General features: G+C 41.9%; 1 protein-coding gene across 3 annotated transcripts in view; it reads right to left on the reverse strand.

Annotated features, from left to right (window-relative positions):
• The window catches only part of DNAI1 (dynein axonemal intermediate chain 1), a 161,753-nt gene that overhangs the window by 119,051 nt on the left and 29,863 nt on the right, over positions 1 to 12,839 (reverse strand). For all 3 annotated transcript variants that reach the window (XM_075739584.1, XM_075739582.1, XM_075739585.1), the window contains 2 exons: positions 2,030 to 2,114; positions 1,229 to 1,346 (listed from right to left, as the gene is read on the reverse strand). In XM_075739584.1, the coding sequence (XP_075595699.1) occupies positions 1,229 to 1,346; positions 2,030 to 2,114 (203 nt within the window). The remainder of the gene's footprint in view (positions 1 to 1,228; positions 1,347 to 2,029; positions 2,115 to 12,839) is intronic.

Consider the following 12,839-nt stretch of genomic DNA (forward strand, 5'->3'; position numbering starts at 1 on the left):
TTTTCATTTCTCCTCTTGTTTTTCACTCGGGCTAATACCTACGCATCCTAATGCTCTTGCTCTATCCACTAAATGCACTGTCACTGCTAACAATGTGAGAACAAAAATTAAATTAGAAAAGCTTGTTACATAAGGCAATTTGGAGTCATTCTTCTAATTTCAGAGCCATATCATTTCCTGGAGACAAGCAGCGCAAACTACCTATAAAAGATGCCTTTTTTCCCAATTTTATATGTCATTTTACTGTTCGTTTGTAATTCTCACACAATTGCATCCTGATACTCTATTAAAGTATAATTACTGCAGTGGCTTGAAATAACAGAGCAATTCTGCTCAGTCTCTCCATAGATCTTCTTTGGCAAGACACAAATGTGTTTACACTGCCCCACAAACAAGTGAAAGGAGGCCTAGCTGCAGGGGAGCACAAGGCAGGAGTTGACTGTGTATGTGTCATGCTCAGTGCATGAACCAAGCCAGTTCTGGGGAGTTTCAAGCATGTTAAAAAGTAAAAGGACTCATTCAGGCTTGTGATGAGTGGTTTTTTTCATGGTAATAACCATAGTGATAACATCTCAGAAAAAGACAGCTGGTTTGAAAGTGTAAGTGATTGGTTTTGGACTGACCAGAAATAATATGCAAAAGTCAACTGCACAGTAAATGCCTAGTAAGCTGAACTATGTAAGACACCAGTACAAAAATTCCGCTTTTGTCTGGGCAGTGACTCAATATGTATCGCACATAAAGGTCTTGTCTGACATCAGTCCCTTGGCATCATATAGTCTATGGTGATACATGGAATGGCACATGGAATGTCCCTTTCTGCTCCTTTAATTCTTCTGTGTTGATACTTGTCAAAAATATAGCCATTATCCCTTCTCCTCCCCTAGGCTTTTCAGGATTGATTCCTATAGCATATTGTCCAAAGATATGACATGTTTATCCCAGGTTTCCCAAGAAGGGACTCTTCTTTGCTCTTTTAACTGCACTCACTTTGCCCCAGTGCTGCAGAGAGCCTTCACCTTTTGCTGAATGGCACAAGCTTGGCACATTCAGCTTTGCACAAGGTGCTTTGCATCTAGACGTACCAAGCATGTCTAGGTACTGCCAAAGCAGCTGACTGTAATTACTCAAAAGAGTGTTCCCAGAGAAACCAGCCCTGCCTTGCAAGGTGCCATGACACTCAATTCCCCTCCCTGCGAACAGCAAAGTTTGTAATAAAGACACTTACCAGGAGATGGCAGTAACTGCAAGTCTCTTGGTTTTGTCATACTGGAACTTCCAGAGTGGGAGAAGAGTTCCTTGCTGGTCTCTGTATTCATCCGAGGCATCCTCAAAATATTTAAAATCTAAAATAAAAAAAACAAGGAAAAGGTCCTGGTGCCAGGGAAGCTTTAAAAACCACTGTTATCCTCACAGCCTCTGCACAATCCAATTGTTAGTATAAAATCTGTCTCAGTCCTGAAGTCTCAGCTCCAAACCAGAACCTAAGTCTTGTAAATGCATTTTACCAAGCACCAACTCCTCACACAAAAAAAGCTGATGATCTAAAAGCAGACAAAGGATGAACAAGAAAGCAGAAGCCCAGAGTGAGGAGAGAGCTCAGGCCACTCCAGGAGCTAGACGAGGCCTTTCGGGAGGGAACTGAGCAGAGATACCAAAACCCTTGCAAAATAACATCGAGACTGAGTATGTCGCCGTGGCTGGGACCTGTATGCCAGCAGAGAGATGCTCAGCGCTGGCTGCTGTTACCAGCACCTGCATCCAGGAGAGAAGTACCTGCTGAGGGAGGGAAATGCTACGGAGAGGGCAAGACCAAGTCCGCTGGCGCCAGCCTGCTCAGAGCAGGGCTGATGTGGCATGCCTTCTTAATGACCACCGTCTGCTGTCCTGTTTGCCTTGCGTGAGTCAGCAAGTTCCTAGCCCTTCTCATTTTAGCTCTGTCCATTCCATTCCATTCTTGCTCTAGCTGTGACCACTCATCTGCAGGGGTTCTATCTTGAGTCAGAGGCATCTCCCTGCTGGGCTATACCTTGTGCAATGTCGTCAAATGTGTTCTGATTCACCATCCGCTCCATTATTTTAGCAGCCTTTGAGATCTTGTTTATATCATCACTCTGTTGAAAAGAAAAACAAGGAAGAGAAAATGTATTTCCTATCTGTTTACAAGTCCTTCAGACTTTGTGTGACTGAAAAAACTTGAGTCCTTTGATCTTGAATACAGGATAATTTGAAGCTCCTCACACCAACACCTAATGATAAGGGTACTTGAATTAAGGCAATGACTTTATTACAAGTTTAACAAGATGCCACCCACAGCTGAGCTGAAGTAAGTAACTTCAGGTTTGTTCCTGATTTAGCTCAACTGGAAAGTACTTATCTGTGAAGGCAGTTGGTCTTGTATTCCTCAACTCATCCAAGCTACTTCATGATGGGATGAGCTAAAAGCACACACATGATCCCTCCCCCATCTCACTTGGTAATAGTTCATTAGCTTCAGTAAGGAAATCATAGATGCTTGATCATGCACGAGCATCCTCTTGTCTCTACCTCGAGAGCTTTAAGGTCTCATGTGTTATGTAAAGATTAAGGATTTAGAAATACTTCAGTCAATCACTTGGTAATTCCAACTTGATGCATTCATAGATCCATAAGCTCACACAATATATAACCAACAGGCAAAGGACATTTTGCTGTCCAGCTCTTGTGGAAATTGTTTTGATACTGTGGAAAATCCCATCTCCTGGCCAGGAAATACCACAAGTGGGCAAGCCTGCTAATGTGAATGTATGCAGATATAGCTTCAGGTATGCAAGTGTTGGAAACATTTTGGGGAGTGGCATCTTGCAAGGCCAGCAGCCCCTAGGTAACTGTATCAATAATATCATGTAAGACAAAGATTGCCTAGGAAACTATGCCAGAAATAGCAAACTTTGATATGGACGTAGCAAAAATGTGACCAAAGGGGAAAAAGTAATTTGGGGCAGGTTGTTGATATGGAAGGAGGCAAGGGTGGAAAAAGGAAACAATCCAGGTGGAGGGGGGAAGAAGCAGCATGGACAAATGGAGAAAAGAACATAACGGGCTGTTTGCTTGTCAGCAGGTGGCTGGTTGGTATGCTTGTCTGACAGAGTCCTGTGCCTGATCACCACAGTCTTGTAACCATCTTCTTACTCAACTTTATTCCTAACTATTTTTTGTGTGAGTGTGCTCTCTATCTCTCTCTGTGTGTATATGTGATCACTAGCAAAATCCAAACTGGATTAACCTGCAAGTAGGACAAGAAGCCTCAGTGCCAGCAACTGGAAGGACAGAGCTTAAAAGTCCCCAGACTCTGCTGGCCCATGAAGATGATGCCAGCACAACTCTGTACAATGATGTAAGAATGCCAGGGCAAATGCAAAGTGCTCTGAGAGCATGCTGCTCCAAGGACCTGAATTGTCATCTACTACCACTGCCCCAAAGCCCCATCAGTGTTTTGAAGCTTTTCATCTTCAAACTTCTGCTAGGGACTGATGGCTGCCAGCACAGCATGATTTCCTCCACAGTAACAACACTGAAAAGAAACTTCTTATCCTTAACACAGCTCAGAGAGTGCCCTGAGCATGAAAATAAAAAGTGAAATGACTTGCCAAAACTACACCACATGGTCACAGTCAGAACCAAGAACGTGACTTCAGGTTATGCGCATCCCAGTCCTCTGCTTCTTTCTTGGGCTCTGCACAGACTCAAGGGAAACTGAGAGTCTTGCTTCCAAGAGCATGAAACCCAAAGGACTACATAAAGGTGACAGGATAAAGGAAAAAAACTAAACAATTCTATAATCTGCAACACCTTTTATAAATAATTTGCTTACACCTTTAGTAATGTGTGCAGTCATCTTCTCTTATCTCAGAAAGGATTAAAGTAGAACTTGGAACCAAGTTCAGAGAAGGGCAACAAGCATGGTCTAAGTCTGGAACGGTTTCTGTACCAGGAAAAACTGAGTAGCATGAGACTTGCCAGTCTGGAGAAGAGATGGCTTGGGAAGACATGAGAGAGGCCTATGAAATGCTAAATGGCCCAGAGAGGATGAACAGGGACTGACTGTTCACTGTCTCTTCTGATACAAAAAGTTGGGATATCAAGTGAAGCTAGCAGAAGTCAAGTTCAAAATAAACAAAAGCAGGTGACTTTTGCAGAAGGATGACACATTTGTGCAACTCCTTGTCAAAGGGTGTTGTAGATGCAAGAATTTTACATGGTTTCAAGGAAAACTGAACAAGTACTGCCATCTACGTGCCAAAGCACATCAAGCTTAGGAAATAGCTGAAAATAGTTGTAGGCTGGAAGAATATTTGGGACTGAGATATACTCTTGCTGTGTTCTTACCCTTCCTTACACATTCATCTGTGGTTAGAGCCTTGATCTGAATTATTGTGGCCTCTCTCATGTTTTTCAGGTTTTCCCTGGGTCTATGGAAAGACTTTTTGAAAACAGCACAGAGAATTTATTGAAATGTTCAGAATTTAAGAAAGCACAGGAAAAGATGTTTTCAAGTTTTAACACAGTATGATATTCCCTAGACATTAGGAATTCATAAGTATTAAGAGAAATTAAATAGAGAGAGAAAGAGGATGCTTGAAACATCTCAAATAGAAATCAATACTCTCAATTGCTGGGATTTCTCTCTTTTGACTTTAAGTTGCCATTATTGCTTCTGCCACAGTAAGACCTGTCTTTCTCTAAAACACTTCCAAAAAAAAAAACCAAACCTCAACTTTGCTAATACTTGTCCAGCAATATTGGGATCATGACTATAAAAATGTCATTGGCTGCTACCAGCATATTGCTCTGAGCAAGCTTAATTGACAGAGGTTAAATGTTGAAAGGGTTACAATTTGATTTAGAAAAAGAGAAGTGCAACAAACACTTTTCTCTCCAACATTGTAAAATTCATAGTTACGAGAACAGAACAGATAAAGAACAGATCCCCTGGAGTTCTGCTGGTTCATCAGGTGCGTTAGCTAGGCTATCTTCCATTCACCTATTATGCAGGCAAAAATCTCTCTTCTGTTTTAACATGCAACTGCTCCTGGAAGGAGCTGGGGAAGAATGGCAGTGCTGTACCCTACAGACACGAGCAAGATCACAGCTCTTACACATCCAAGGAAACTTGCACTGCAAGCATTCTGAATTTCCAACTCGGGACATCATTCTGGACTGAGGAACAGAAGATAAGGGTTACTTATGTGTTCTCAAAGACAAATGCTAGATCCTGCCTCATCTATATACTTCTTTTTTTTTTTTTTTTTTTTTTTTTGTCAGCAGAAAGCAGGCTTTAAACAAAAAACTTTCTAAATACAGAAACAATGTATTATTCAATGGAATTTTTCCTGCAATGAAGGAAACTCTCCAGATGAATCAAAAGATCTTTAAGCTTTCCTGTTAGGTAACTATGCTGTTAGCAATGCAGCCATGAATAACTACATTTTTGGCATTAAACTGGACCAGGGTATGTTATTTTCTCATTGGATCCTGTCCCAATTCATGTTTGATTTATTCTGTATGTTACTGAAATAAATCTTCAGTGGAAGTGATAAGCCTAATTTATGCTTTTTTTTTTTTTAAAGATCTGTTTGAAACTCATTTTTTGTTGCAGGCAAACTCTGGGCTAGCTAGCCAAATGTAGTAAGAGCTCACCAGCTGACAAATTAATTTTGTTTATTTCTGTGCATAAATTATTTTTAGAACAGCAATAATGTTAACGGAATCATATGTAAGATGGATAATGGCCTGGTACTTAGAAAATAAATGTCTTGGTCTTGCTCTACTATTCATTAACACTAATTGCTTCATATTTGCCACTCAGCAGCTGGCCAGTTGCGATGGGTAACTCCAGTAAACTGAAGCAAGAAAAAAGGCTTCTGCTGGTGTATATTTGCATATCCAGAAGACAAACCCTACCTGTGGTGGTGCAGACCCTGGGCCACTCTGAGATCTCACGATAACCCCCATTATGCTTATCTTGAATGCAAGTGCAGTGGCTTGGGCGTCAGGCACTCTGGCCGTACCTGGGCCACCAGAACGATTCAGCAAGAGTTGTGGCCAGAATGGAGAATACTGACCAAAGCCAATCATTTGGAGATCCTATAAGTAGCGATCCAAAAGTGAGACCTTTTGAGGTCTCTGGGACTGCAGAGGGCTGTGTGACCCAGGATTTCCCCTGAGCTGGGACAGCTCTCAGAGTAGATTTGACGAGGATTCAAAGTCATCCATCAATGGTTTTGTGAAGACTCAAAGGCCTGATTTCACAGGGTTCACCGACTGCCCGTTAATGAATGCAAGCACATAAAAGTTCAACCACTTCTGCTTCAGGGGAGATTAGAGACTGTTCCAGTGCAGTAAGTTCCAGCTTTAACATATTCCTAACTGGTTCACATCCATCTGTATTTCTGTCAACACTATCCTCTGCCTTAGTAATTCTTCTCCCTCTCTGTTATCTACCTCAGATTCCCTCTCTACCTTTGCATTAGCAGATAAATATGCTAAGATTTTTTAGTCTCTTGTATTCAAGCTTTCCATTTCTAGTATTTTCCCTATCTATGCATGTTTGCAATCTATAATCTTTGAAAAGGGGTGATCAAAATCATATATCCCTGTACTACCCCAGATAAGGTATCACCCTGCCTTACATAACAGAAATAGTATTTCTCTGCTATCCTTCACACAATATATTCCAGCAATGTACTTGTCTTCTCATAGCCATATCACAACTCACCAACCAATACACTCACGTTTCTCCCTGTCATTTCAAACTTTAAGCCCTTACCTTATCAAAGATTGCTTTGATACTCCAAAATGCAGAATCTTCCTCTCCACTGGTCCCTCCCAATCTATACTAATAACAACATTTCTGGTTTATCTAATCGTTTCCTAAAGGCACTATAGCAATAGCATTACAGAATTGCAGCTAGATTATCTTTATTATAATTTCCTTGCTAAGGGAAACCACAACTTTTCTCTTATCAAAGAAAGAGATGAGATTATTTGGACACAGCCTACCTTTGGTAAACATGTACTATTTTATTCCATTTCATATTTACCCCCAATTCTCTATTCTTTCCCTCCATATTCATTCTATTGCTTCATATACTGTTAAAGGTCAGACTAATGGAACAATTTTTACCCCTCTTACATATAATATATACTTTTCATACTCCAATTACATAGCTCCACCCCTCTTTAGATAGATTCATTAAAAATCCTTACTATCAGACTTGTGATTTCATGCCTTGTCATTGTAGGGTGAGAGCAGCTAGCCTGCATCAACATAATTGCATTAAGCTCTCTGCATTTTGTTTCTTCCTCAGATACTTCATTTCTACACTCACACAACAACATGAGGAGGGTCGTACTGGAACAGACCAAAAGTATGTCTGGGCCAGGATCCTCTCTGCAATCAGAGCCATAAGCAGATGGCTCAGGAACAGTAAGAACAGGACAAGCAGATACAACACTTCTGTCTAGTTCTCTCCGCTTCCAACTATTTTCAGCTCAAAAAATTTTGTATCATTCCTCTTCAGTATTCTGTTTTCCATGTTCTGTTTGCTGCCATTATTGAAAACTGAGGAAAAGTTTCAAATGTGGTATCACTGCTCTTGGATGTAGCACATCTCTTCTCTCCAGATCCGTCTGAGTGATGGACATGTGGAGAGATTTCCAAGATTCCCTCATCACAGTCTCCAGTCAAATGCTTTCTGTCCTCCCAACTTTTATTCACTCATACTCTTCTTGATATTGTTGTCATGGTTTAACCCCAGCGCGTAACTAAGCATCACACAGCAGCTTGCTCAACCCTCCCCACCCCAAGGGGATGGGGAGGAGAATGGAAAAAAAACCTTGTGGGTTCAGATAAAGACAGTTTAATAGGATAACAAAAGAAGAGAATAATAGTAACAATAACAACAACAACAACAATAGAAGTGATGCACAAATGCAATTGCTCACTCCCTGTGAAAGGAAAAAAAAAAATATAATCTGATGTCCAGTCTGTTTCCGAGCAGCAAATATGCCTCCCGGCTAGCTTGCACAGTTATATACAGCGCATGACGTTACATGGTAGGGAATATCCCTTTGGCCAGTCTGGGTCAGCTGTGGTCTCCCAGCTTCTTGTGCACCTGGCAGGGCATGAGAAGCTGAAAAGTCCTTGACCTAGTGTAGACACAACAACTACCTCGCAACAACTAAAAACATCAGTGTGTTACCCACATTATTCTCATACTAAATCCAAAACACAGCACTATACGGGCTACTAGAAAGAAAATTAACTCTGTCTCAGCCGAAACCAGGATAATCATTCCCTTCCCTCTTCTCCCATATTCTTCCATGGATCATGTTCTTCTTCTCCCAGTCATCTGTTCTCTTGACCTTTTATTCAGTACCAGTACTGTTTTCTCTTTCTTTTCATCTTTTATGTTTTCAAATCATCATCTGACCCCTGCCATCATCTCCAGCTGCAGCTCTACCTAGCCTGACAGAAACAATGGTGGAAATCAATTGCTGCTTCAATCCTTGATCCAGATCAGCCACATCTCCTGCTTGATGTTCCACAGTTGCCCTTCAGCAATGATCAAAGGCAGTACGTCCTCAGAAAGTGTTTAGCTGGAAAAAGCTCTATTTCAATTACCACTTCTGGTCCAAAACATGTAACCTGTGAGTTTGAAGCACCACAAAACCCACTTCTCCATTTACTAAATTGAGCCCAGAAGCACAGATTCTGATGCCGTCAACCTTGAATTTCCATAAACCTACACATAACTAGATGTAATGCCCGTTGTAAGCCTGATTTTAGCCTTGGATTAATTCAGGTTGCATTTTTCCAGTTAATGACTGGAAAATTCAGCAGGTATTTCATGTACTTCAAGATGGTCCACCAGCCTTGCAGAAGGCCTCAATTTGGGACAATGGCTCTGCATAAAGAAGCTTTGCCTTTCACTTTTGCAGTGTAATGACTTTCTGGCTTCCCTGCAAGCCCCCTGGAAAGTGCTAGGAGTGAAAAGCAAAGCACCAAAGGGAGGGATCATTGGTGCCTGGATTTCAACTTCCGTTGTTGTCAGTGGAGCATGCAGCAGGTTTTTTACAATATGGTTTAATTAGTAGAAATTTTATTTCATTTTCATTATCAGCTTTAAGCAGTCCACCCTTTAAGCCCATAATTGTACCGCTGACTTCAGGCTTAATTCTCCAAAACATACTCAGGTGAAAGGTTTATTACTTTTGAAAGGACTGTGAATTTCAGTGACACAATTCACAGGAAGAAGCCTGTCAGAACACGTTCCTAGTCTGTTTATACAATAAGGCTTTTGATGGCACAGTGCTGCTGGGGAAGCTAAACCAGCCAAATCCTCTACAGTTGAATCACCCATATGGTATGAAAGTGAAAGCCAGTTTCAGGAGCCAGCTTCTATTACATAGATATATCTTAGTTGCGTTGATATATCTACACCTACTCTAGGGGCAAGCTAAGAACTGACTTCCATGTTTCTGTATTATAGTTCTCAGTGCATTTTGCTCCAGTCATTAGAGAAATTATTTCAGTTTGCCTTCTAAACAGTTTAACTTAGACTGGGGGGGAAAAAAACCACCCACAATTCTGTATAGATCAAACTCTGTTAAACCCTAATAGAAACTTCCTGAACTCCCTGAAAGCATTCTGGAACATGAAAATCTTTCAGGGTTGCTGTATTGTATTCTCAGTGCTTGAAATGGGATCACGCTTTTAAGATGGAGATATTGTTACTTTAGAGGAATGGACTGTGGCATCCCTGCAAGGTGCTCCTAGGCTACTCCTGACAGAGCAGCCTGGATTTGGAGTCAGTATCACCCTCACAAAAAGATCACACCACCAGCTTGGAGCTTGGCAGGAGTTATGATACCTGCTACTCTAAGAAGCCAGACTAATATAGGGTACTCCAGTTTAGCACCCCTTGCCATTCACTCTGCTCCTCCATAGGACTCGGAGTGGCTGACCTCCTCTTGGGATGATCACATCACCACAACTGAGGTATCACCATGCTGTGCAGTTACTAACCATGGCATAGCACTTCAAACACTGGTTACCATTGTACTGTGTAACGCTCGGTTATGATATGATAAAATTACTGTTTGTGAGACTAATCTAGTATTTGTACTCAGCATTGCTGTCATCTCCGTACTTCAGTAGCCTTGCGGAAACTATTAATAATTACACTCTTTACCTTTTCTCCTAGGAGAACCAATCTATGGGGGAGACAAGGGGGGGGACACTTTCCCCCACTCTTTCACCTTCCCCTTCTCCTCCAGGCCAGTTACAACAGTTCTTGAGAATTTTGAGTATCCTTGGGATGTTCAAACCAGCATGCTCCTATTGCTGTGCCTCCTGAATGTGTTTCAGGGGTTAAACAAGTATTAAAGAAGACCACCCAAGGCAGGATAGACATGGGTGGCATCCACATGGGAGAATATGGGCAGGTATCTAGAGAAGTTCTCACCTCCAACGTTTTGGAACTTGACTCCTGAACAACCACAGGACCCTGATACAGTGATACAATATTTGGGAAAAAAAAAAAAAAGTCATGGCTATTTCAAGGAGGCACAACTTAGAGCACTGTGCTGGGCCCTGCCAAGTATCTGCCAAACACTGTTCAATACTAGGCAGCACCCTCAGGAAGAAGACAGGGAAAACAGATCGACAGGCACTGCAGCTACTTAAACCCCCACAAGAGACACTGTGGCTACTCCAACCCCAGCAACAGGCGCTGTGTCTGAAACCGAGAACCAACCCCTGCCAGCATCAGTTGCCCCTACACACAAGAAGAAATGGACACAAAACTCAGCTCGTTTAGTAAAGAATGACAAAGCGGGGCCATCACAAGAACAGGAGAAGGAAGAGGCAGAACCAGCGGTAATCAGTCACCTGATGATCCCTGTCCTTGCGTGAGCTGTGAGATATCTGAAAAGATTTCAGCTGCCTTCCAGGTAAGCACATAATTACTTGGCTGCTCCAATGCTGGGATAATGGGGCCGGTAGCCTGGAATTAGAGGGTAGGGAGGCCAAGCAGCTGGGATACCTGTCTAGGGAAGGGGGCATCAACAAGGCAATTGGGAAAAAGAAACAAACCCTCAGCCTCTGGAGGCGGCTCTTGTTGGGTGTGAACGAAAGGCATCCTTTCAAGGAAGATGTCACCCAGGCAAGCGGACCACCATTGAAGGAGGTATCCAGTACCTGAAGGAACTAGTCATGATGGAGGTGATTTATTACGACCTGAACAACACACAGGTACCCACAGATCCTGATGAAGTCCCATGCACACCACCCATGTGGCAGAAGTTTGTACGGAGTGCACCATCGTTGTATGTCAACTCATTGGCAGTAACGCCAATCAAGCTAGCCCTGTCCAATCAAAACTTTTACATACTATAGAAGGGGATAAAGTCCCAACAGCGCACATGAAAAATGTGTTGAGGAAGACAGTCTGGGTTACTCTTGCCTTGGGCAAAGGCAAACCCACTCATGGGATTGCTTTTGCTCAAGGACCTGGGTGCACTTGGGTAATGCAGAAGGATGGGGAAATATGATGTATACCTCAAGGGGATCTGAATTGGGTTGAGAATAGCCAATTACTTAAATTGTATGATGTTAATTGCTATATAATACTGTATATAATCACTTCTATGCTGGTTATATGCTATATCAATGGTATTATAGTGAGAACCACCCACATTAATGAAAATTAACTTTGATGAAACTGAGCAAAGTGCAGCACTGATAGAACCAGAACTGGCTTCAGCATGCAACAATCCAACACCGCACACCACTTCTCCTGCCCTGAGGGACTGTTATGACAGATGGAGCCCAATGTCATGGCCTAAATGAACTCAACAGACATTTCAGAGGGATGGCTCATAGACTGAAGGAATGATATCTGTGTGTATATATCAAAAGACAGGAAAAGTGGTGGTCATTAATTGAGATGTATTGGAAAGTGTGGGACCTGGGCAAGACATACGTGGTATAGAATAAGGGGTGGATACTGTCCTGTTTTCAGCTGGGATAGAGTTAATTTTCTTCCTAGTAGCTGGTTTAATGTTGTGTTTTGGATTTAGGATGAGAATAATGTTGATCACATACTAATGATTCGTTGTTGCTAAGCAGTGTTTACAATGAAGTCAAGGACTTTTCAGCTTCCCAGGCCCTGCCAGCAAGGAGGCATGAGCCTTCCGCAGGAGATGCACATGAAGCTGGGAGAGGGCACAGCCAAAAGAGCTGACCCAAACTGGTCAGAGGGATATTCCATACCATATGACATCATGCTCAGTATATAAACCAGGGGCAGCTGGCCAGGGTGTAGTGCCGTGGCTCAGGAACTAGCCGGGCATCAGTCAGCATGTGGTGAGCAACTGTGCTGTGCATAACTTGTTTTGTATGTTCATTATTATTATTTTTATTATTATATTCCTTTTGTGTCCTATTAAACTGGTTTTACCTCAAATGAGTTTTAGTCTTTTCAATTCTCTTCCCCGTCCCATTGCGGGGCGGGGGGGGGGGGGGGAGCAAACAGTTGTGTGGTTGTTTTAGCTGCATGCTGGGTTAAACCACAACAGGCACTTCCGTCATTTTCCAACTAGATGAATAAACAATTCAACAAAGATTCACCTGCAAATTAGGTCAAGCCTTTCAGAATCATTATTCAATTTTAAGTATGTAGGCTTCAATTTCAATTAATTATTATTAACTTCTATATAAATGATTATATACTATTTATATCTATATAAATAGAAAACATATAAATTATAATTCTACAACATTATCAATAAAATAA

This window comes from Balearica regulorum, chromosome Z, assembly GCF_011004875.1.
Source record: "Balearica regulorum gibbericeps isolate bBalReg1 chromosome Z, bBalReg1.pri, whole genome shotgun sequence".
In the NCBI taxonomy this organism is placed as follows: Eukaryota; Metazoa; Chordata; class Aves; order Gruiformes; family Gruidae; genus Balearica; species Balearica regulorum.